The sequence below is a fragment of the Antrostomus carolinensis genome, unplaced genomic scaffold (assembly GCF_000700745.2).
Source record: "Antrostomus carolinensis isolate BGI_N321 unplaced genomic scaffold, ASM70074v2 scaffold12219, whole genome shotgun sequence".
Lineage (NCBI taxonomy): Eukaryota > Metazoa > Chordata > Aves > Caprimulgiformes > Caprimulgidae > Antrostomus > Antrostomus carolinensis.
Window position 1 is genome coordinate 24,163 of NW_010339272.1, and position 24,119 is coordinate 48,281.

Consider the following 24,119-nt stretch of genomic DNA (forward strand, 5'->3'; position numbering starts at 1 on the left):
TCAGTCAGACCCAGCTTCTGCTCATGCGGTGCTGACTCCAGCACCGTCAGTGGAAGATACTGTTGGATGAGCGCAAAAGGGTCTGGCCGCTCTCTGTGCTCCATTCTCCTTCTGCTCCTGCAGCATCTACTGCTGTTGCACAAGGGATGTATCTCTGCTGACTACTCTGTAGACCCGCTGTCCATGAGTTTGTTTAATCCCTTCTTCCACCTGCTGATGTTGTGTCTCTCCACAGTGTCCTGGAGCAGCAAGCTCCAGAAGTTCACTGCCTGCTGGGTGAAGAAGTGTTTCATTTCATCTGCTTTAAATTTATACTATACTAGTTCCATCATCTGTCACTAGTCCTGGTGTTGTGGGATATGATGAACAAGTTATGCTGGAAGTTCAGTTGGTGCTGTTCACACTAAGATGTACTCTGTGGATGAAAATAATAAAAATTAAGCAATACATTGGAGTAATTATTTGTGTCTACATTCTGACATACAACTTCTGAATAGCGGTGTAGTGAGCTTCCTTCCTTCTCAGAAAGTTCTAGGCGTTTTAGATTTAGCATTTAGTATTTCGCATTGTGTATTTGGATCATCTGCTCTTTCCTATTTGTAAATGTGAGAGAAAGCCTGTTGGAAGCCTGGCTTTTAAAAAGCTGGCTTGCTACCAAGGTTTGTGCATACCTGTCTTGGGAGGAAAAAGACTTGACAAGATCTGAGTTCAATTCATGGTTCACTTCATGGAGCCATAGACTTCTCCGTTGCTTGCAATTTTTTTTTTTTTTTTTTTTTTTTGGGGGGGGCTGAGCTTTTAATCTGCAAAGTGGAGTTAGTAGCTTTCTTTAAGTCAGGGTTCCTCATAAAATTTACAAGTATGTAGCAGGTAGGTTGTGCAGAAATACGGCTACTGGAATTTTAGGTGTTAATTTGCAAATGAAAGATATCACAGATCTATGATAAATGGGTTAAATTGCACAAATGTAAACAATGAATGAAGAATCTTATCAACCCTTCATGGTTTTTCACCTTCAGAATCTGGTTGAATTTAACTAACACGATGCTTATAAAATGAAGCTTGCATGGTTTTGTCTGGATGTGAGTGCAAAGCAGATGGTGTCAGCTTTCTGTCCACCAGTTGGGCCACTGGCATCTAAGCCACGATTTATAATAGTTTATACCATTCTGATCTTTCTTCTGAGGAGAAAGTGCTGTGCATACCAGAGTGATGGTTTTATGATGTTGGCAAGTACTTGCAGGAGTCTAAGTTGAATCCATCAGACTTCTGTTTGCTTGTGGCCTAATCCCAGTTTGAATCTGAACCTCCCCTGCTGAAAGATGCACTCTGTTCATCTGCACGGCACTTTGAAAGGATTCGTGTGTTTGAATTTTTCAGTTTCTCCTTCTGGATCCAGAGTCAGAAATGGCTAGCTGGCTGCTAGTCGCAGCAGATATGGATGTTGTAACTTGTAAGGAGATCTGCTGGAGCCAGGATATTCTGCATTCCTGTCTGTCACTGGTTGTTTTCTGGTTAGAGAGCTCACAAAGAAAAAAAAACATGAACTGCTAAAGCGATGGAGAAGATGGGGTTTCTGTGCTCCTTTTTGTTTCTGTTTCATGATGAAGTTTAAAAGGGTCTATGAAGAGGTAAGGTAAAGGACTGTGATTTCCTGAATTTCTACAAGAGCATCTGTACTGTGCTGGACCAGTACAGATCCACCTGAGCCAGTGTACCGATTTCCCATGGTGGGCAGTAAGGAGTGTTTAATGAGGATCATAAGAACTTAGGTGAATAATGCTATAAACTGATTGTGAACACTCATTTCCCATCAGTTGGTGCTTACTGTCCTCCTGAGCTGGGAGGAATACTGGGCTTGTGGACGTATCTGCTGTTGCTCAGCGTAACCCCCTTTTAATCTCTTTGCATTCTTGCCTCTGATGTCCTTTGCAGTGTGTTCCTCTGCTGACCTGTGTGTTGCCACTGCCTGCATCTTGTGCAGAGTCAGGCATGTGGCAGAGGGGCAGAAAGGGGAGATCATTTGTTTGGTGCTTAGCACCGAGGGAATCTGTCTCTGATGACGTAGCTGTGGAGCAGAGGGAGAGGTTTAGGAGCCCTTCACCTGCCCGTCTTGCCCACAGGTTTTGTAACCTATGTCAGGTTTGACGTTGAATTAGTTTCAAATCAAACAAATAGAAATCCATAGCAAGCCCTGAAAGAAGGATCTTCAGAGATTGCCAGTGAATATTACAGGGAGAGAACTAACAGGGAGTTCACTACAAATTTTGTGTGTCCTTCCCTTAAGGCAATCTTTAAAAGATCCTGAATGTTAGTATGTTTTACTTGGTGCTCTCAGAAATGTCTTTGTAGCAAGTTTAATTTCATTCTCTTTCAACATACTTCTTGGGTTTTCCCCAAACAACTGTTTGAGGGAGCAACATCTTTTCTGTGGTCCGCTTACTACTCTTGCAACAAGGCAAGTTTGTGCTTGCTTTTGGGCTGCTGCTTTTGCCTGGGAGCAGTTTTCTTTAAGTGGTGACAGGCACTGGGGTTATAGTCCGATACTGGAGCTCTTAGGTGCTTCTATACTCCTCCTACTACTAGAAAATGTGAGCTTAATCAAGTAGTAATTAAAAAGGTGTTGAAAGTAGTGAGGGGGAGCCTCCATTAGAAACTCCTGAGTTCTTCAGACACCTTAGTTTAACTAGACAAATAAACCAAAGTATAATTTTAAGTACACTTCAGAAGTACTGTTCATATGCTGCCCTTAAAAAAGGGAAATACTAGAGTAATATGTTCTGCAAAGACTCCCAAGTCTGCTGCCTCAACTGAGGGTCCCCTGGGCAGGACAGTGTGCGAGTTAAAGAAAAAAGACATTCTACTTCAAAAGAAAAAGCTTTCCAAAACTGAGAAGATTAAATACAACAAGTGAGATATGGTCTGCATTTGCTCCCTTCTGATTATAACCTTCGTACTGTCCCCATGTATTTTTACCTGACAAAGACAGGGGATGTTTATTAACATACACTGTGATAACTGGCGTGTAGAAATCATCTTGCTTTAGTTGTTCATTTATGCAGCATTTTCTGAAAGACCAAGCAATTAAGATCAGATTTTTTTTTCTTTTTCAAAGGAAAAGAGGAGAAAAATCTTTTTTTTTTCCTTTGTATCTCAAAACTATAAAATTGTACATAGCTTCTCGGAGGATGTGCATGCCCTCAACATGGGCTTTCGCTGTAAACTAGTTTATTTTGGTTTGAAACATTTACACCTTAGGAAAAAGGATATGTTGTAGAGTTGTCATGGGTTCCTGTGCCAAAAATGTGGTGCCTGAAAGAAAATTCTGTTCTTCTATTCATAATCATTTTAATCTTTCTGCAGACCTACAACAGCTGTGCCAGACTCTGCTTAAACCAGGAAACAGTATGTCTAGGAAGCACGGCTATGAAGACTGAAAATTGTGTGGCCAAAGTAAGTAAGAGAACAGCTTTGGTTTTGAGGGTGTTTTAGCAGATTGTTCACTGATAATCGAAGAAAAGGTCTTGTTAAAAATTACAGTTGAAAAAAACAAAACAAAACAGAAAGCAGGTAATTTGGGTAGACATTTCTGTCCTTCAGTGTAGAGTTTTCAGACTTGCTGTTTGTTGGAAATCATTCCTTGAGACCTGAGCTATCTAGGGTTGAAGGGTTCATTCTGCTATAGAAGTAATAGGCTTTTCCAGTGGGATGACCTTTGCCTGCCATGTAATTAGCCGTGGCAACTTCAAATGATAAATGTCCAGATATATGCTAAAAATACTGCATGAGGGCTCTCTGCATCATGGTTCCCTTTCTTAGCTACCAGAAGAGGTGCAGAAAGAAAGACCTTTCAATTAAAATGCAGTCCATGCTGTATTTAAGGGAAAAGGAGGAGGGAGATATGGCAGTCAGAATGGTGAGAAAATAGATATATTAGCCCATCAGAGAAAAGTAATTCCTTGAGAATTGTAGTAGATGTCATTGGAAAAGATGAGGTGCCATTAGCCACTCTCTTTTCTTAAAATTCAGTGTAACTAGAGTAAAATAACATACGTGTAGGGCTGTTTGTGAATGGGAAACATTTGAACTGTGATGCATTCTGTATAGAAAGGCTGCACGAAGGATGCGTTTGGCCTTGTGTAAGCTTTGGATTTCCACTGAAAGGAAGTTTAGAACGGGCATGCAGGACAGAGCAGTGCACGCAGCCATCTGTTACTGAAACCAGCTGGCATTTTGTTGCTCCTCTGTCACCACAAACCTTACCACTCAAAAGCCTGTTTTCTCTTTAGGTTATTTATTCCTTGATCTTCTTGAAATCCTTTTTTTTTTTTTTTTTTTTTTTTCTCCATACTTTGAATGGTTGTTAAAGGTCCCTTGTCCCTTCGGGGCCCACTTTTGTATTGACCTTTAAGATAATTTTCCAGCTAAATCTTTGCTGGGATTTTGCTGGTGAAATTTGGATGTCCCATTACTTTTGTTTCCTGACAGAAAGTTTCCCATTATAAAAGTTTGTCATGATGCTTGCAGGTTGCTCAGTCCTTGTAAACTGTGCTTGATGTACCAAGTTACTTTCCAGTGTAGAAGCACTTCTGAGAGAAGCTACCAATCTTGGTACAAAGTGCTAATATTTAATACTGACATTTCAGTTCTTAGCATGAGACAACTGGTATTGCACACTGCTTCCTAAGGCACTTCATGATACAAAGTAGGTGAAACTCTTTGCTCAAAGCACCAGAGCAGCTCTGTGTTATATCAGTGGACAGCATCATTCTGATGCCATGAAGTAACTCACAGCAAGCTAACTAGAGTATCTGCTTTATAGCATCTTGTTTGACCTGGTCATCTTGATAAGGAGCAAGGATGTGCAAGAACTACAGCTAATTTAAGTTATGCCTCTTTTAAATGAAATGACGTACCTTTAACATCCTAATACACTAAATAATAAACTCTCCTAAAATTATGTTTCAGTGGTATCACGATAAGAGGTGTGGGTAGGGCTCAAAACAGGAGCAATAAGACTTATATTTCATGTTATTGAGGATGAATTTGAACCATCACCCTGGAGATGAAAAAGTGTATGTTTTTAAGTGGTGTGTCTCTGTATGCTGTAGGACAATCTGCCATCACACACACATATATATATATGAAAAAACATATATGTATATATGTATGTATACACACACACACTTGTGTATATATATATATATATATGAAAAAAAACATAAGGACTTTTCTGGGGATATAATTCCTCTCGTATTAGCTTGCCTGGCTATTGTACTCCTTTCCTTTGCTTTCCCAGCTACAAACCAAAATGAAATAGGTTCTAAGAAAGCTTGTCTTTCAAATTCCAGAAGTGTTGAAGTATTTATAAATCCAGTTAGCTAGATGCAGATGACTCAGTGATGGCATAGGCAAATGGCACAGCTGTTAGATGTTCCCTAGGTGAAGGGCTTAAATGGGATTTAAGGAGTTGAGGCCTCCTCCTAGCCTTATGCGCATGGTGAGTTTTATCCTCCATGATTGATGTGTCTTACAGCCTTGGACTTTAAAATGTTTTGTCAAGAGGATGAATACTGGAAAGTATAACTGTGGGTTTCTTTATCTGCAGCATTTTTGGAAAAGGGTTTTCAACTTTTTTTTAAACTGGCATTGAAAGATATTGGAAGGATTACTTTGGAAATAATGATTTTTTTTCTGATTCTGCAGTGCAGTATCAGCCCTGACTGGGAGCCACAGGCAGCATTATCACTTGCTTGTCGGAGCGTCAATCAGTCTGCAAGGGATAACGTTTTTTCCGAAAACTGAATTTCTGATTCTGCACCTACTTGCAAAAAAGCAAATTGTGCTGTGTTAAGACTGTATTAATGCCATTTGCTGATCGTGAGCCTGATGCTTCTAAAGTTTGTTCAAAGAGTGATGTACGGTTTCCCTTGAGGCCACACACATCAATATTGAGGTAGCTTTTTTCAGACTGAAGCACTGTCCATCCATCATGCTCTTTTGTGAAAGAATGCTTCTGTACAGGACCATCAGGTGTAACTTTCTAGCCTAACAACTGGCACTCTTTCTAAAATGGAGGGGAAATAAGTTTATTATAAACATATATGCATTTTCAAGTACGGAGAGTAGTGTAGGGCTGCTGTCTTTTTGATCACTCAGGGAAGTCAGTGTTTGTTAGGAAATCTTGTCTGCTCAGTCTTCTGTACAGTGCTATGCTGACTGTGCAGCCCGGTGCTCTGTGGCTTTTGCAGACCTATGGATTAGGTAGTTTATTCAGGCATTTAAAAATAAAACTAGAATATCACATTCTGGTGAATCTTTGTATTTTGTTCTTAGCCATACTTTTCTGGTATTTGTCCTCTGAAACTCCATTGATAGGACTTGGGCATATTTGGGTAGAAGCAAATAAGCAGTAGAAATTTTCAAGTGTGCTCATGTTTTGACTAAAGAGGTGGGATCTTGAATTAAAAATTATATATTGTGATGCAGACATGTCACTTGTGTGATAACATGGGTTCTTCTCCATCCTTGGGAGTTTTTCCATTAATGTTTTGGCATCTTTTTTCCCCATTGTTTTTGAGTGATCAACAGGTCTGATGTATATTTAACCTAATGTCTTTGAAAAGGAAATGCAATCTCTAATTGTGTTTCCAATGTGTGTACACACACACACACACACACACACACACACAATGTGCATACAAAATCCTCCTGTTTGTCTCTGTAGAAACCAAAAAATGTCTGTGAGAGGATTTCTTTTTATGATACTACTGGTGTGCAACCACAAGCGGACAACTTTCTCAGGAACTGATGCTAGGTGCTTAAATAAGGTAGAAATGTAGCATGAACCTGAGCTCCAAGGACAGGGTGTTTGGTTTTAATGAGGCTTATTGAAATCTGGCCAAATGAGCATCTGTTCCTATTGTTTGTTCCATATTTTGTAAGCCAGTATCTTCAGGCCAGATAATGGTGTTGGTGTGAGCTTCATCCTCAATTAGAGAGGGGCACATATAAAAATCCCCTGGCATCTGGTATGTCACTAGGATTCTTGTGATGCTCCTGGGTGTGCAAACAAGTTTCTCTTCTGTTCTACGTCCAGGACCACTTACTTTCTGTGGTGACCTTCACTCTTTCTATTTGCTGTGCGGTGGGGGATGCTCTGATGTGTCTTCAGTCTCCTTGGCTGAGTCTTTGCTTGGATGGGTTATATATATTCCTCTTTTCAAACACACATCTTAACTTTTCACCCTTCCATAATGTGGGCTGTATTAGGTTTGAGTTTTACTGTTCACCTGGAGTCTGTTAGATTTTGCACTTCCCTGGATCATGGAAATATCCTTCTGATTCAAAGTGACCTTTTCTTTCCCAGCAAGAGACTGGTGTACAGCTGATCTTGCAGAGTTCTACAGTCAATACCCATTTCCTGTATTCATTAGATAGGTCTTTACTGTTTATTAACTCCTGCAGTCAGTTCCAGTTCATCTGTATCTCCTACATAAAGGAGTGTTCTCAGTTTTATTTTACATATTGAATTCTTTCCTACATGTGCCAGAGATAGGCACCCTATGGCATACCTGCCAGAGACAGCACAAAGACACCTTCTAAATGGCATACAACATCCCCAGGTTTCTACTTAGTTCTGAACTCAGCAGCAGCTGCCTCTATCTTTATGTGAGATAAGTGAAAATGAAGGAAAAAAAATCCAGTCAAGCACACTTCCCTTCAAAAATCAGACTTCTGTTTCAGGCCACTCCTTGCTACCACATGTGATAACTGGTCCTGCTTTTTAAGGTCCCAACAAACCAAGGGACTTCTCAGGGACATGTTGTGTCTTCTAGGGAATCTTTGTTGTTCATTATACTTTTAAATGTACATGCTGCTGTGATTATGGTATTGAACTAGGAATCTAGAAAGGGTTTGTACCCTTTGTTTTTAGCACCATGATTTTGTTCTCTTTGCCCATGATGGCTTTTCTTTCTCCTCTTCAAAAAAGAAACTACTCTCCTTCCAGAAATGTTGTGAAATTTAAGTGTATGATGCTCTTTTGACCCTTGGTTGAAAGTCTTGCTTGAGCATGTAGTGATGTTCTACCTACTCGACAAGCGGTTTGTAGTGTACAAGGGGACGGAGCTGTGTTCTGCTGGATTCTGGAAACACAGAACAGGGCTTGGCACTTCAAGTATGCTATATGAAATTTTCTTTCAAAGATACATAGTATTGTTTATCTATAGCTATACATTTTACATTCAAAGAATGATTCAGCTAAAGCAAGGACTGGTGGAAGTAGCTGGTAGATTTCACTACCTTCCTTTGTCACTTCTTTCTGCACTGCTACTTCAGAATTTTTGGAATAAAAATAGTCTGCACAATAATAACATTGAGCTCAGAATTTTTATATGAATTCAGAGGACAAACCACGAGTACTCTTTAATAAACAAACATTTAGGGTTCCAGGCTGGATGTTCTAGTTGGCAGTAGGACAAATTGATCTGAAGAGTGTCCCTCTTGTACTCTCAAGTCCCTTTATGTCACAGATTGATCGCTCCTCGTTCCTGAGAGTGTCCCTGTGTTTACTTTGGATGAACAACACAACCCACAGTTCTGCTGTGATATATCATCAAGTCAGTATATCTTCAGATAATGCATTGTTTTCCAGTGGTTTTGAAGCCTTTCTAGTCCTTTAGACTGAAATTAGAGCGATTTAATCATGAATGAATATTATTTGACGAGCTACATTCAGTTTCCTGATACTCCTTGCACTGTTCCAGTAAGAAAGTATGTTCCTCCATACCTTAATTTTTAGTATTAAGCTTCTGCATAATGATGCAGGGAGGCTGTCAGTGGCCATGCTTCCAGCTCCAAACCCCTTGGCAGCAGTGTCCCCTTTTGTGGCTTGGATATACCTTTGGGATGACAGTTTTTCAGGCCAGTGCAAACTGGATAAATGCTGCCTCAGCCACTGGCTAATAGAGACTTAAGCATGTCATTTTGCCCTTCTGTTGTAGGGTATTCTCTCTGTAAGAAATGGGTTGTGTGAATGGTGGGTATTGCAGAGACATTGCTGGGATTTTTTAATGTTCAAAAGGTGCTTTGAAACTGTGAATTCTCAGTACTTAGACAGCACAAGTAGAAAACAGCATTGGAGGTTTCTCTAAAAGCTTTGACCTAATGGTGATCTTCCTTTTCTTAGTAATAAGTGTACTTTTATCTTAATTGTGAGTTTCTTGTTTTTTACATTTTATTTTAGGTCAAGACAATCTTTATGCTTTAGCTTCCCCTTGGTCTAATAACCTCTTTGCAAATGACTGAGAAAGAAATGTGGTATTCCTGCTCCCCCCCACCCCACCATACACATTCTCCAGATTTTGATAGACTTGTTTTATTTATTTCCAAAATTATATCCGCAGGAAACAAGCTGTTTAAATTCAGATTATGCTGAAGCAAAATGGTCCTGGTATGAGAAGCAACGTGCTGTTTTATGAGCGCAGAGTCCCTTTTCTCATAACTGATTGATAGTAAATATTTTCCTGAAGAATTATTGCCAACCATGAACAGTGCAACTGTTTCACTTTTTTTTTTTCCGTGCTACTTGCTGTACCAGCCATTGTCTGTAATTAAGATCTACAATTCACAATGCAGACGTTTGCACTTCCTCTGGGTCTGAGCTATTTATAAGGCATTTCAGCTGTTCAGAGTTTCTTTTGACTGTTATACTACATGTAAACAGGCTTCTTTAGTCTTCAGTTATGCAAACACTGTGGAGTGGTTGTAATTTCTGCTTCTCTAACCGCCCAAAATGACTTTTCCTGTCAATGAAGCCACGAATTAAAAAAGAATTCACTTCATTTTTTTTTTTTAAATGCAGAAGAGACTTTGAAGAAATATTAATATAATAGTTAACTCAGAAATTGCTTTATAGCTGAGAGTCTCTAAGTGTATTCTGGAGATTAGTTCTCAAAGCTCTGCAGTAAGGGTGGTCAGGTGATATGTAAAATCTTGATAAGAATAATAATTTCCTAAGTTCAGTCAACTCAATGGGGATGTTTTTACTTTTTGGAGCCATGCTTTGGGAAAGCAAATTGCATTACCTGTGAGGTTGAGTTCAGTAAATACTGGATGGGCTCCCACACAGATCTTTGAAACTCCTTCTTAGGTCTGACTGGTTATAAGGATAAACTTTTTCAAGGGGATGACGGTCAACTGGAACAAGTTGCTTGCAGAGGCTCTACAGCCTCCATCCTTGGAGGTTTTCAAGACCAGGCTGGATGAAGCCCTTAGCTACCTGGTCTGACCTCATAACACACCCTGCTTTGAGCAGGAGGTTGGGCTGGAGAATCCTTAGGTCTCTTCTTAACTGAATCATCCTAGGATCCTCTCAGTATACAGGCAGTGAAGATGTAAGAGAAATCTTTTAAAATTTAGAACTTGACCTGGCATCCATAATTAAAATTCCCCTGCACCTTTATTGTGTGTAGTGTCACATGCTGTGGTTCCACCCCAAGTGTTTGCTGGTTTTGTGATTGATACTCTGCATAACGAATTACAGTCTTGAGGTCTTCATTCAGGTCCTTTCACTTTAAGCTTGTAAAGAGGATGAGAGTTATCAAACAAACTGGACTTGCACTTATAGGGTACTTTGGGATCTTTTGTGCTGAAAATGCGAAACAGTTTGGAATCCAAATCCTTGATGGCTTTAGTGGTAAATGATGGCAAACACAAAGAGAAGCGTCAGCTCTTAAGTAGTCATCTGCAGTGGCAGCACTCTCAGATGGTATAGAATCCAAATGCCATCATTGTAACATTAACTAGATAGGTCTTCAGTATTTTTCAAATCCAAGAACTGAAAAATTAGTTTGAAAAAATATGTCCAGTTCTTGTGCTAAAGCTTGCAGTGTGAAACGCTAGAATAATCATTTCATACCGTAGCTGATGGCAGAGGAGCCATTGGTGTGACCAAGTGTCACATTTCAGAAGGCAGAGTGAGTTCTGAGCTTAGCCTAGGAAGAGAGCTGCTAAAAATTAGCCCATTCTTGTAGACCGACGAGGGTTAACCTACGGCAGACTCCAAGGTCTTTGCTGTTATGAGCGGACAAGGGAGGGGAACTAGCGTGGAGCGAGTTCATCAGCAGGCGCGTACTGCGGCGTTGCCCGCTGATGCATGCCGGATCACCCGCACGCAGAGATCACATGGCTCCTCCAAAAGTCAAACGATCAATTCGCCTCGTTTTGGCTCTGTACTTAATGCACAAACAGTGCGATCTGCAGGGCTGTAATTGCATTGTTAGGGCCAAGGAACAAGCCTGTGCCTTTTCAGCAGACAGCTGGCAGGGTTGTTAGGAAAGAGAGAGGCAAGGCAAATAAAATTACTGCTAACGCTCAGAGATCGGCAGGAGTCCTACTTGCCTAATCTTACCGGTGGGAGCAAGCGGCTGTTGTAATCCAATTATAGCAGCATAAGCAATTTGTTAGACACTCCGCATAATGTAACAATTTCCCAATAAACTCTGACTTGTAATAACGTCGGCAAGAGCCCACATAAATCTGCCCGAATGGTGGGGGCTGGAGTGTTCGGCTGGGGGCTTGTAATTTGTGCCATCAGCACGTTTTGTGGAGTGTGGTGTGGTGCAGTCTTTCAGTGCAGGAATTTTAAGGAGAAAAGGATGGCACGCCCCTCCAAGAGAAAACCATTAGCAAGGGTCAAAAGAGATACCAAACAAAGCTGGGAGGTGGCCTTTCTAGGAGGGAGGAAAAATCAACCCCCAAATGCAAGGCTCTAGCTGATGAGGATTTACAAATATTAAAAAGCTGTAAGGAAAATTGTAGCATTTTAAATTACAGCAAGGGGAGGAGGGGGAAACTAGAATTACATCTGTTTTGGAGGGGGAGGGAGATTACCCTTCCTTATATTTAAGCCGTTTAAATATTAAAAAAGAAGCTCAAGTATTCAAAAGGATGCTCTGTGCTTACAAGACAGAGAAGCCACGGATCCTGTCCCAAGCAATTCATAATCTACAAAGGGAAAAATTAAACCTTTTCTGGTATCCAGTTACTCTCCCGTTGTCTTTCTTGCAGCTCCTAGCTGGCTTCATGCATATTGGCACAGCATCTTGATGATGTGTTTGAGAGATAAAACGTAGGTCTAGAACGATTTACTTTGAGCATACCCCCGTGAATGTAACTTTTTTGGCACAATGATGAATGTCCCCTCTGGTTCATGCAGATCTACACAAAGAACTAATCTAATTTAGATATTATTTAAAAGTAAAATCAGTCTGCTGCGCTCTGCCTGTCACTCTTAGAGCACATTGCGAGTTACAGCATCGTAGACACCAGTTTAAGGTCTCTGTTTAGTAAGATTTAAGATAGCGTATTTCTGTTAATCCCTCTATTTAGCATTTCCCTTTGCTGAGATGCAGGTGGGCAGTAGGCAAAATAACGTACGTAGGTCCCTTTGTATACAGCATAGAGATTTTTAGATGTCCAGGATTTTCAGTGTAGTTCTTACCACTGCTGTGGTGTAAAAATGCCTGACTTCATACTGCTAACAATACTTTATTAATTTCTTAGCTATGGGATGCTGCGAGGCTTCAGTGTGGAGTGACATTTCTGCTCTGACTCATTCACAAGTTGTGGCAGCACAATGCTTTTTCATAGGGGAAAAATAGTTCCCAGCCATACAAAACAGTTTCTCTTGCCGTTCAGAGCTCCTGCTCTCAGTCCCCGTGTTTTGATGCTGGGCTACACAGGCTCCTTTGCTTAGCAAAAATAGAAAACAAACCCAAAACTAAATTGGTGACCTTGTACATACAGCTCGCATAATTATGTCTATACCACGTTTGTCTTTATGGTAGTAACATATTTTGTGCAATTTTGGGGTGTATTTACATATTCATCTGCCATATTAGTACTGAGCTGATTTTTATTTAAACTGTAAAATAGTAGCTGAGATGTGCAGGCAGGCTGCCGTGCGGATAATGCTGCATATTTTGCCCTTTACGTGGAAGTCAAGCCTCCATTGTTCTTAATTTTCGTTGTCTGCCAGCGTATCAAGATAACAGGCTGAGACGGTGAGCGTTGCCAAAAGTATCCTAATAAATATTTTCTTTCAACATAAATAAGCCCCAAAAAGTGTGTTTAAAGAGGGCAGGTATTATCTTAGCATACCCAAGCTGCATCAATAAACTGCAGTGCTTCTAATAAAGCCACTCAGTGTCTGGGTTTAACTAATGGCTGATTTTCACGGCTTTGACAGTGAGCTGTGTGCGTTATTTTCTCCTGATATTGTAAAAATAATGAGAGCAAATTAGAACAATCAGTTTACCCAGATAGCTGCTGATTGGAGGTGATGGGCAATATGGCAGCGAGTAATCCATCTTCGGGCTCCTGTCACATTAACTTCAGCAGTGTGGAAAAGATCAGGCGGAGCGAGCGGGAATCCTGCCCAATCAGAAAGCTGAAATTAATGAGAAGAGCATTGTTCTGTGATCAACCTTTTAATTAGCAAGAGTGGAGATGGAGGGAGTGATGAAGCTGGCAGCACAGCTGCACAATGCTGGGCATGTTTTCGGTGAGGGGGAGGAAAAACATGGGTTTTAAATTACCCCTTCTGTGCTCCCTGTACACCGGCAGTGTGTCTTCATTCTAAACCCCTTAAAAGATCTTAATAAACAGCCACATCCAGGTTAATATTGCAAACGTGGCTGTTACTAATGAGTAGTTTCAAAGTAGGTCCTTTCGGGGGTCATTTAGGAAAATGTTGATCACTGTTTACAAAAAAAAGGAGAGAAAGAGACGGGGTTTGGTGTTGGATTTAAAGTTTCACTGCATCAAGGAAAGAAGAGGAGGGAGACGGATAAAATTAGAGTAGGGGGCTGCCTGTTTTATTACTCCCCTCCTTATTTAGGATATGTTTGAAATAAGATTCCTTGGCATATATTTGAAATGAGACTCCTCAGTTAAAAATACTATGCATGCCATGTGGCTTTCAGCAGCAAAAAAAGAGGGGAGATCAAATACTGCAGCATTGATTTCCTAATGCTCCTTTTGTTGCATTCTTTTTTTTGGTGGGTTTTTGTTGTTGTTGTTGTTGTTGTTGTTTTGTGGGGGTTTTTTTTTTGTCAATGGGTTATTTTGCGCCAATATTTTTCAGGTTATCCACTTATCAACAAGAAATTTTAACTTGAAAGATTTGGCTACTGTAATTGCTAAGAAGATGGACTTAATCTTTTTCCTTTCACTAGACGTTTGATAAAATCACAGTTTTTTCAAGTACATTCTAAAAATAGACACAGGAATTAATGACTCTTAGATCTGAATACCAGTCTGAGGAAAACTGTTTTTTTGTAAAGGGAAAAAAATAATGTGGGAAAAAGAGTGACATTAGGGGGTGATTTCTGGGAAGGAAAATAAGAAATATTACAAAATAGTATTAATGTTTGCAGTGCAGGGGAGTCCAGCTACTTCTGATTAACACGATTCCTGTTCTTCCTTCCTTCCTCTCTGCAATGTAATTTTCAGGCACTACTTTTCTCCTTCCCCATAATTCCCAAAGAAGTTGTAATGGTTGAAGAGTGAGGTTCTGTCTTTCTGCACACGGTGTCCATGCTGCTTTTCTTTCATTTTTCTAATCAGGACACAGACTCTCTTTGCTTCTAGGTATCCCGTTTTCTGATACTGAAAAGCAAGTGAAGTCTTACCAGTTTGTGAGGGAAGGCAAAAATCAGCGCGCTGCACCCAGCAAACTGTACGGGCTCTTTGTGTGGCTCCTCCGTAAGCTCCCACCCACCCGCCAGCTTTGCAGTGCTCACTTTTAGGTGGGTAGCAGTAAAGACGTGAGCTAGAAAGCAAGGCTTGTGCGGGTGAGGTTGGGTTCTTTGGTTTTTAGTTCTAGGCAGATCTCACCATCTTCGCTTACTGTAGTATTTTGAGCGTTCTTACTTTGTAACAGGGATGTATCCTCTTCCCTCCCCCTCCTTTTAAAATGAATAGTTGGGATATCGACATAGTTTTATAGCTTGTAAAACATTACATCTCTACATAAAAGTTAACCTGATAAATCACAGACCTTTTGTACTATCTAAACCAGTTGTATTTCTAATATAACCATTAGTGGGGCTTGCAGTTCTGCCTGTTCAGGTTGTCTAATATATTCCTTTGTAAGAAAGATTTTAAGTTTTTTATAACTTTTCTACTATTTAACCATTTGAAGTAAAATTTTATTTCAGCCTCAGTCTGATTCCCCTCCCTACCTGCAGCCTGAGGCAGAAAAAAGTTTCGTGTGTGGGATGAACTGTATTCACTTAAGAAAAAGCTGTTCAATATTTTATTTTATTTTATTTGTGTTGTTTGTTCTGTGCCCCAGGCTGTGTTTATTGCATGCCTTTCGAGCTCTGGTCAGAATATGCAAATACAAACTTCCTCTTGGGGCTTCCCCCTGTAGTTTGAGCCTTCACTAACCTTAAGTGATCCTTCCAGTGTTTCTTGGAGCGAGGGTTGGACTCACAGCTCCCTTTTTTTGCAGAGAAGTTCCAAGATACTTTTGTAGGTTCTTTTATAGTAAGCAACGAGGCCTCACAGGAGGCATATTGGATTAGGAATTTTTGTGACAGATTTTGTGACATCTTTTGTCTTTGTCATATTCTGCTTTTCCATCTCAGTTCTTCCAGCTGTAAAAGGGGATAATGCTGCTTAACATTTCCTTACCAGACATTTGAGGATCTGGAAACATGGTATCAGTTGAAGCATGTTTTGTACTTAAGTGTTATTTTTGTTTATATACATCCTCTGGCACCTTCTCGCTCCCCAGGTCTGTCTGCATTTTTAAAAGGCTGTGTTAGACGTGCATCTTGGCAAAGATGCACTTGCCAATGGTTGCAGTCAAATTTGCAATCAAATATGGTCCTTATGGGAGGCAAAGAGAAAGTCTAAGAAAAAGTGGACACTTTCTAAGCCAAACATTCTTCTTGTTGCATAAAACACCAAAAGCTCTCAAAGCCTTTTGTTCTCCTTTAATAAAACACAAAAGCCAGTAAATTATTCCGCAGCTGCTTAAATCAGTTTGTCAGTTCCCAAAGAAATTCCCTTGTGGGCTGAAACCAAATGGCAAATTCTTGCCCAAAAGTAATCTTACTGCAAGAGAATAACAGGAAAGAGGCAATGTGTTGCAGAATTCACCTTAAGTGTGGAGCCACTACCGTGACTCCGTAATGAGATGTCCCAGCATGGGCATTATATCATAAATAGTGTAAATATGCCACATGTGAATTAGTAGGCAGCTTAAGGATTGTTAATGTTTACATACATGTTAAAATGAACATACTACTAATCTCATTTTTTTAATTTAATAAAATAATTTTATTCGAGCTCCTGATTGGGTTTTGCAACTGGATGATTTTATCAGTGTTAGAAGTTCTTGGTTGTTTTTTGGATCTTGTTTTCTGTTAATTTAATTAAAAATGCTTCATGTATATTTCATATTCAATTTTCTATATTTTGCGTTTTCTCAGTGCAGTTTTCCTGCTGCTCTCTTCCCACCCGCACATGAGACACTTCTGTTTTGACCTCTTCAGTTTGAGAGCTGCTTTGAGACTGGGGACATTTGCTCCCCAGCAAGCTGGGGGAAAATTAATTTTCTGAGGTGTTTTGCTTCACTTTTTTTGCCTGATCCCTCTGAATTTTTTCTCTAACACCTTTCAGGATCAGGGCTGTGTGTAGAGTGTTACTGCTTAGAATCTTCTTCTTGAGACTCAATTGGCTTAGGCAACAATAATGTGACTCTGCAACACCCTGCAAAGTACCTGCATAGTATCTCAGGAGAAAAGGGGAGTCTTAGCCAGGCTCAAACCAAAACCTGAGGAAAACCAGGAGTAAAAGTTGTCTTCTAGCTCTACTGACGGTCTAGTCTTCTGCTTTAACTGCAAGTTCAGCTGTTTTGTTTTTTTTCACAGAGGTATGTGCTCGCTTTCTGGACTCCCACCGATTTTCATCACAAGTTCAATAACCATCATCTCTTCATCAAACTCTCTCTAAATACTCCTCGTATGAATATAACTTTCTGAACATCACAGCTGATGTAAAAGGGAAACCTATAGAGCAATATACCTACTTCTGTAAAGCTAGTGATGACCTGAGGCCACCACAAAGGCTTTGATGTACAGCCAGGTTCTCAGACAATGTTGTATGTGCTCTGAGGAGGTTATGGCCATATCGGTTTCTGGGATCTAAAGAGATCCTCACCCAGCCAGGACTCCTGTAGAGAGGCAGCTTTCATCTTCGAGTAAGCTACCCAGAATCCCTGTTCAAACTGCTGCAGGGCATACTGCTGCAGGGCAAGTCGTATGGACAAGCCAGCCTAGTTTGAATCTAATAAAGAAAATAATAAAGTAATTAGAACCTGTACAAGAAGAAATTTTCCCAGAACCTTTCTCTCTCTCTCACCCTGCCCTGTAGCTTTCAAGTAGCTCCCACAACCTAAATAAACACATTGCTAGAAACAAACACTTGGGCAACCAAGCACACACCAGACCATGTTTAAGTAACAAAAGTTCCTAAAGCGCTTCCCCTGTAATGTCCTGAAGCATTAGACTCATGGATTGCATACCTGTGCGCTTCCCAGAATATATATGCTTGGTCCAGCGCATCAAAAGCCATCCTGAATGTGGAGCCAAAACCAAGCCTGTTTGTATTATGTGTTAAAATTTTCCTGCCTCTAGGTAAATTCTCTGAATTTTACTTATTCCAATGATTAATTTCTTTCTTTGCTCTGAGTGCTCACAAACTGTCTACTAGCTGTTGACCAGAATATCAGCAACATTTTCTTTAAAATTTCTCTCTCTTTATTTAAAAAAAACCCACAACAAAACCAAAACGAGGTTAAACTATGTCACAATTTTTAAACTTAATTTAATTTAGAAGATTTTTTTGTGTATTTGAAAAAGTCTCATATATCTAAAGGGTTTGTGTGGTTTTTACAGCTGTATTATCAATATTACTATTCCCCAGAAATTCTTCCTTGCTTAAAAATTACGGTAGTATCTTTTTATAGGTGAAACACTTTTAAAGTTTGGATGATTAGAAGTCTTTACTTGATTTTAGGGGTCCCTTTTTCATATACACAGTATGAGTCAACATGTGATACATGGTTACTTTGTTTCTCGAGTAAAGTGTTATATGATCTGTAAAATGTAAGTACATTAAACTTTTTGTGATTAATATAAAAACAAAAGGAGAACATTTATTTAAAGACAAATAATTTTGTAAGTTTACCTGTTAAGGTTTTAATAGCTAAACAGTTATTTATAAAGTATTACAGAATGTAATTTGTCTTTAGAGAGATTATAAAATCTTAGCTGTACTAATGAAATCGATACGTATATTAAAGTGCTAGTCCCTAAAATATAACTTGTAGTTTCCATGAAGGTGGGATCAGGGAAATGTGAATTTATAGATTGCATAGGTAAGTTATCAGTTGGGAAATGGGAGCAGTGTTCTTCGGTCTGCAGGCTCATCTCCTACAATAATGTAACAGTTCTCACTGAAGAACTTGATGTCTTACCCTTAGTTTACTTCCAAATATATAATTGTCTATACCTTAATTTCTGATAATTTGTCACCATAGTAACGTATTTGGATCAAGTGCTGACACTTAGGATCCCTTCTAATATGAAAGACCAGATCAACAGGCTTCAAATCCCGTCTTCAGGTGGAGACACATTTACCTTCATCGTTTCCTGATACTGAACTGAAGAACTTCATCTTATGTGGGACCTCAAGTGACTCAACATAAATAGTCTGTCTGGAGGTCAGACACTTGCCTCTGTCATTCTGTCTCTTGAAGTAGATCACCATCAACTGGCAGGACAAGTTTTGATCCTGCTGGTCCTTAGAATTGATTTGAAGTCATACCAGGCTCCACATGGTGCCTGAGTTTTTTCTCTTTGTGATCGCAAGACTGACAGTTACCCATTGCAGTCTATACCCTGATAACTGGTCAGTTAAAGGTAGGAGCTAGCAGAAGACAGCAACAATGTTGAAATCAGCCATGTATCTTTTCTTCTAATTATGGACACATTAGACAATTGTCCCTGGAGACAATGGAGTTCGTAGTCACAACAGCTGACTGCCCAGCAGGTCACAGCCTAATCTTCCCAGTCAGTGGAAAGTGACTTGAAGGTAACTCCTCCAGCGAAAGTGCCTCCGTATCAGGGAATCTAAGGTCACTTGCATTACTAACATCCAGATCTTATCTTCATGTAGCACCCAAACATCACATGAGTTAACAGCTTAAAGGTTTGCCCCAGATCTTATGAGAGTTTGCCTGGAGGCAATGAAGGTATGAAGAGATATTCTCTGTTCCCATGTAATACTTTATAAATGCATCAGAGACCATGAGGGTTATCCTGTTGAACCAACTACAGACACAGTGAATATAGCCACAGGGCAGTTTGAAGTTACCTATGAGTCTCCTGAAGCTGAGACAGATGGATAAAACCATACCAGAACAAATAATGTTCCTGTCTGTCATGTGCAACTCGGCAGTTCAGCACCTAGTAGAAAGGTGTAGGTTGTACATTTCGTGAATCTCAGGTGTACTCAAGCTCATTGGGCACATGCCAGACGGCTCTTTTTCTGGGTGAAGCTGTTGCTCGTCATCCATGATAGAGAAATGAAGCCCTACCTTTGTTTATTTAACAGAGCGGAGCCCACAGTCCCATCCATGTTCTCTGCTCATTGAAAGGCAGTTTGCTCACTTACCAGTCAACAAGTTTGTATCTGTTCCCTCTCAGGTATACTCTGAGCTATAAGGTGATGAATATCCTCTTGCAGAACGGGACATTGCCTGGTTTGTGTCATTCTGCCTTCTAGGACCTTGGAGATCACTGGTTCCAGCCTCTTGCTCTTGCAGATACTACTTTGTCCCTTTAGTGAACGTGCTGAGTTCATCTTACAACCAATTAAAGGTTGGTCCGAGTTCTTTTTTCCATTCTGTTTCTATCAGAAGGTGATTCCAGAACCCGATTGTTCTAAGGACTGGAAATCTTCTCTTGAGTTTCCAAGTTAGCTTATTTCTGGAGAGATTGTGCTGCTGGTTCTTCAGCTTGTTTCTTCCTTTTTTTTAATAGTTCATTTTCTCTTTTTGGTGTTTATCCCCTATATTGAGATTGTACTGCTGGTTCTTCAGCTTGTTTCTTCCTCTGTTTTTTTTTTTAATAGTTCCTTTTCTCTTTTTGGTGTTTATCCCCTATATTTTTAGAGAGCATTCATATCCTCTTTGTTTTATTAGGATAAATTGAATGGTCCTTGGGGAGTGGCTTAATTTAAGAAATGAAGGAAGAAAAATGGTGAAGATGTTTGAGCATTTGTGGTTGAGCAGTTCGTTTTCTAGGAGGAATTTATTTATGTTTAATTTTCTGAACACTCTCTCTTACATCAAAATTGTCAAATTATTGTACTAAACTGTACTGCAGCTATTAACACTCAGTCTTATGTACCTGCAAAGATCTAATTCTTCTCGCTAATGCAAAGCTTATGGTTTAATTATTATATGAAGGCATTAACACAACCTGCATTTCTTCTGAATGGAAAAGGAAGCTTGGGCAAATGACGTCATACTCCTTGTTGTTGTCATGTGCCCTCGTCCCTTTGTCCTCTTGGAACATGTTCTGCCCTTTGCAGTACTCAGCGAATACTACTGCTTGACTGGATTAGGTCTCACCAGTAGTCACTGCCACTAATTGGCAGATTTTAAAATTTAGAGTTTTCTCAGAGGGAACCTAGAATGGAAAATAATTCATGTTGTGCAGTAGAAGAAACTGTTCCATATTTTACTTCATGTATATTTAACACAATCTGTAATTTACAAAAACAGATTTGAATTTGTCTGCCTGTGGAAGCTCATATCCAAGATAACTTCAACAAGGCAGGCAGTCCCTTGTTGCGTGTGACTGACAGTTTAGTTGAGGCTGCAGCTTGGTACATTGCTGAACCTTATTGTTGAGGAAAATTAAAAATGAGCAACCAAGAAGTTGCTCTTGCAGACCTGAAAATAATTTTCAAAGTAGCTGCAATTATTTATTTTACTGTAATAGTGAATCTTGACAGGCAAGTAGTCCTTACCTGCTCAGCTCATAGACTAGTTTGAAATTAGGGAATGAAATGGGCACTGTATCTAGCCAGGCTGTTTGAGTCCTGTGTCCAAATGCAAACTTACCTTCATGATGCTCCGAATTTGTGAAATGTGATAGATCTGTCCTAATTGTGTGCAGAGGTTCAGATTTAACTGTCTTCCCATATCCGTGAAGTTGAGATCCTCCTGTTGCTTCTCAACACAAAATGAAACCCTTGATAATAGTGACCACAAGCTGGGAATTTAGTTAAAATACATGATGATTAAAGTATTTCAGTGGTTTTTCTGACTCCACTTCTGTCAATTTAAACAATAGCGTTTTGCCTAGATTAACATTCATTTAGAAGAAAATAAAAATGAAAAATACTTAATAACTATACTACAAAATAAATAGATTGTTAATTAAGGAAGACTTGTTATTTTTTTAGCAAAAAATCCCTCTTTCTGTCAAGTAAACTTTCCTTATAAGTCTTTGATTGTGGGTAATAAAAATGTTGCTTAATTAATGACAATTAGGTGCATGGGTTATTTTCTTTCAAGTCACTGGATTTTACAAAATTGTGTGAACTACAGAGTTGAATCAGGTTGTTGTTCTCCTGCCACGTTAATTTAGATCTATCAGTCAGCCCCATTCTGGATCATAATTTGTAATCCTGGACAGTTCTGAAGGGGGTTGCAACGGGAGTATTTTGAGATTTGATTTAGAAGACTGCAGGTGATTAGGCATCCCAGTCAATTAATTCATTGTTTGAGACTTGAGTTTTGAAATTCATTGAGGTCATAAGTGAAGATAAGTTTGGAATTTAGTAATTTATGGAAAGCATCAGCTGCAGTTCTTGGAGAACACATACATCATCATAAAATCAACAGTTTATGAAAATATTTAAGTAGTTGGAGGGATAGAATTGAAAGTCAAGACTAGATGTCCAGACAGGTCCCTTGAATAGTGCATGCTCTCAACTTGCAAAGCCAGAGAGCAGGCGTTATCTGCAGTACTCTTAAGAACCTGATATTTGGTTGCTACAAAGAATAAATTATACATTAGCAAAGGCTTGTGAAGCCCAGAGTTGGAAAGCCTTAAAAAAAAAATTCTCTATACATCATCTTCTAAAAAGAATTTCAGATCTTGCTTATGATAACTGAAATACATCAACATCAAACCACTATAACTTGGCTTCAGTCAAAACCTAAACTGCTTTTCTCTCTAAATGCCTGGGAAGTGTAGATGAGCTTTGACTATGAGATTAGAAACACAGAGTCACTTAGGTTAGAAGAGACCTCAGGAGGTCCAACTTTCTTCTCAGAGCAGGGTCAATATTTAATTAATTAGTCCCAGTTAACCTCCACTGCTAGGTACCTGCTTCTCTCAAGTTTTACATACACAGAACACCTACCTTATAATTCAAAGTGTAAGTCTCCCACTGCACGCAGGAATCAGACCAACACTTGGAGATTGTAATGTGTTTGCATAGAAGAGCTACATTTGGCACTAGTTGCTGCCTCTCTTTGTCTCCTAAGATAGCACTGAGGACCTACCTCATTAAGTTACGCAGTCTGGAAGTAACAAAGGCACAAAAACAACGGCTGCAAACTGCTTCCTAAATGAAGGTGGGAGATATATTGCTTCTAATATACAGAAGTGATCAGAGATCTCAAAAGTTTTAGTACTTAGGCATGTGTATGTGGGTAAGTGCTGCTGATGCCATGTCTTATTGCAGTTTGGTCAGCACAACCTCTCTCTTACCTGTTTCTGATTCATATCCAAGCCACAACTATTTGGAGATGCAGGGGGAGCAGGTGGACTGCAGTGTCAGCCCAAAGAGGCACGCAGCTGAGTGTTGCCAGCATCACTAACAGATCTGGAACTGTGGAGATCTTGTTTTCACTTCAGATGTCCTTTCACTCCTGCTGGACAGGTCAGATATCAGACTGTAATCCTCTCCTGCCCCATGTGAGAGGTGTGGGGAGAGAGAAGTCTTTGCCAGTGCTTTTCTCCAAGTCCTCTTAAGGGGATAAAAGGAATGGCCTTGGATGCCATCTGTGCCGCGGGAGAGAAGGTCTGTGTGTCAGGATTTGGGTGCAGAAGCAGCAGGACTGTGTACAGAGTTCGGGCCCAGAATGGCAAGGACAGCTGTCGGCTGTGACTGAGGGACACCGATGGGCGATGCTGGGAAGTTTTTGTCAGGTGCTTATGTCATCTACTCGGGTCTAGTTACTTCTAGTCTTTCTTACTGGACTTGTCGGAGACGTGAAAACATAGCCGTGGATAGCCTAACACATCCTATTGTATATCCTTGTCTCTGACACATACTAATTAAAGTTGCAAACTTGTAAACCCAAGCAATGTTCAGAAGTTCACTGGTGGTTACATATTGAAATTGCTGTGATGAATAAAGGAACTTAACTGATGTGCACCCTCCCTAGGGTGCTTCCGTGTTTGTATTGATTTTAGGAGTCGCATCTGGTTGCGGTAGCTCAGTTTGAGAAAAATCAAGGCAAAATTTTTTCTCTAATGCACTCGACTTCTGATCCTGCTTTGGAAGACTGCTGAAACAATTAGTACAGCTGTATTTTTTCTAATTGGCAAAGTCAAAACCATGCCCTTTCTAACGAGTCTGTTTTGTTTAGTTCTTAAGTGATAAATGTGTTTGCCAGTACTTGAGGGGAAGTTTGCTCTTATGTAGAATGTGATGTCAACTGGTGGCATTGCCCTCACCAAGCACCTTTTCTGCAGAGGCCTCTGAAGACATTCCCAGCATTAAGCCATGTTTTGCCTCTGTGTGAAGTGTTAGGATATGTCTGTTTAACAGATAGACTCGTGAAATGAAGAGGAGTGACTTGCCCATGGCAGCACAAGAAGGCAGTGAGAGAGTTAGGAGTAAAACTCTAAAGACTCGGCTCCCATTTTCCTTTCTCATTTTTACATTGCACTGCTAGCTTTCAGTTTATCAAGAATTAATAAGTAATAACCTATGATTAAAAAGGGCTGACACTC

At 39.9% G+C, this 24,119-nt stretch overlaps 1 protein-coding gene across 1 annotated transcript in view; it reads left to right on the plus strand.

Moving 5' to 3' along the window:
• Positions 1-24,119, plus strand: part of BTRC (beta-transducin repeat containing E3 ubiquitin protein ligase) — a gene marked incomplete at its 5' end in the record, with an annotated part of 68,714 nt that overhangs the window by 9,393 nt on the left and 35,202 nt on the right. The window contains one exon of the mRNA XM_010175778.2: positions 3,364-3,453. Within this exon, the coding sequence (XP_010174080.2) occupies positions 3,364-3,453 (90 nt within the window). The remainder of the gene's footprint in view (positions 1-3,363; positions 3,454-24,119) is intronic.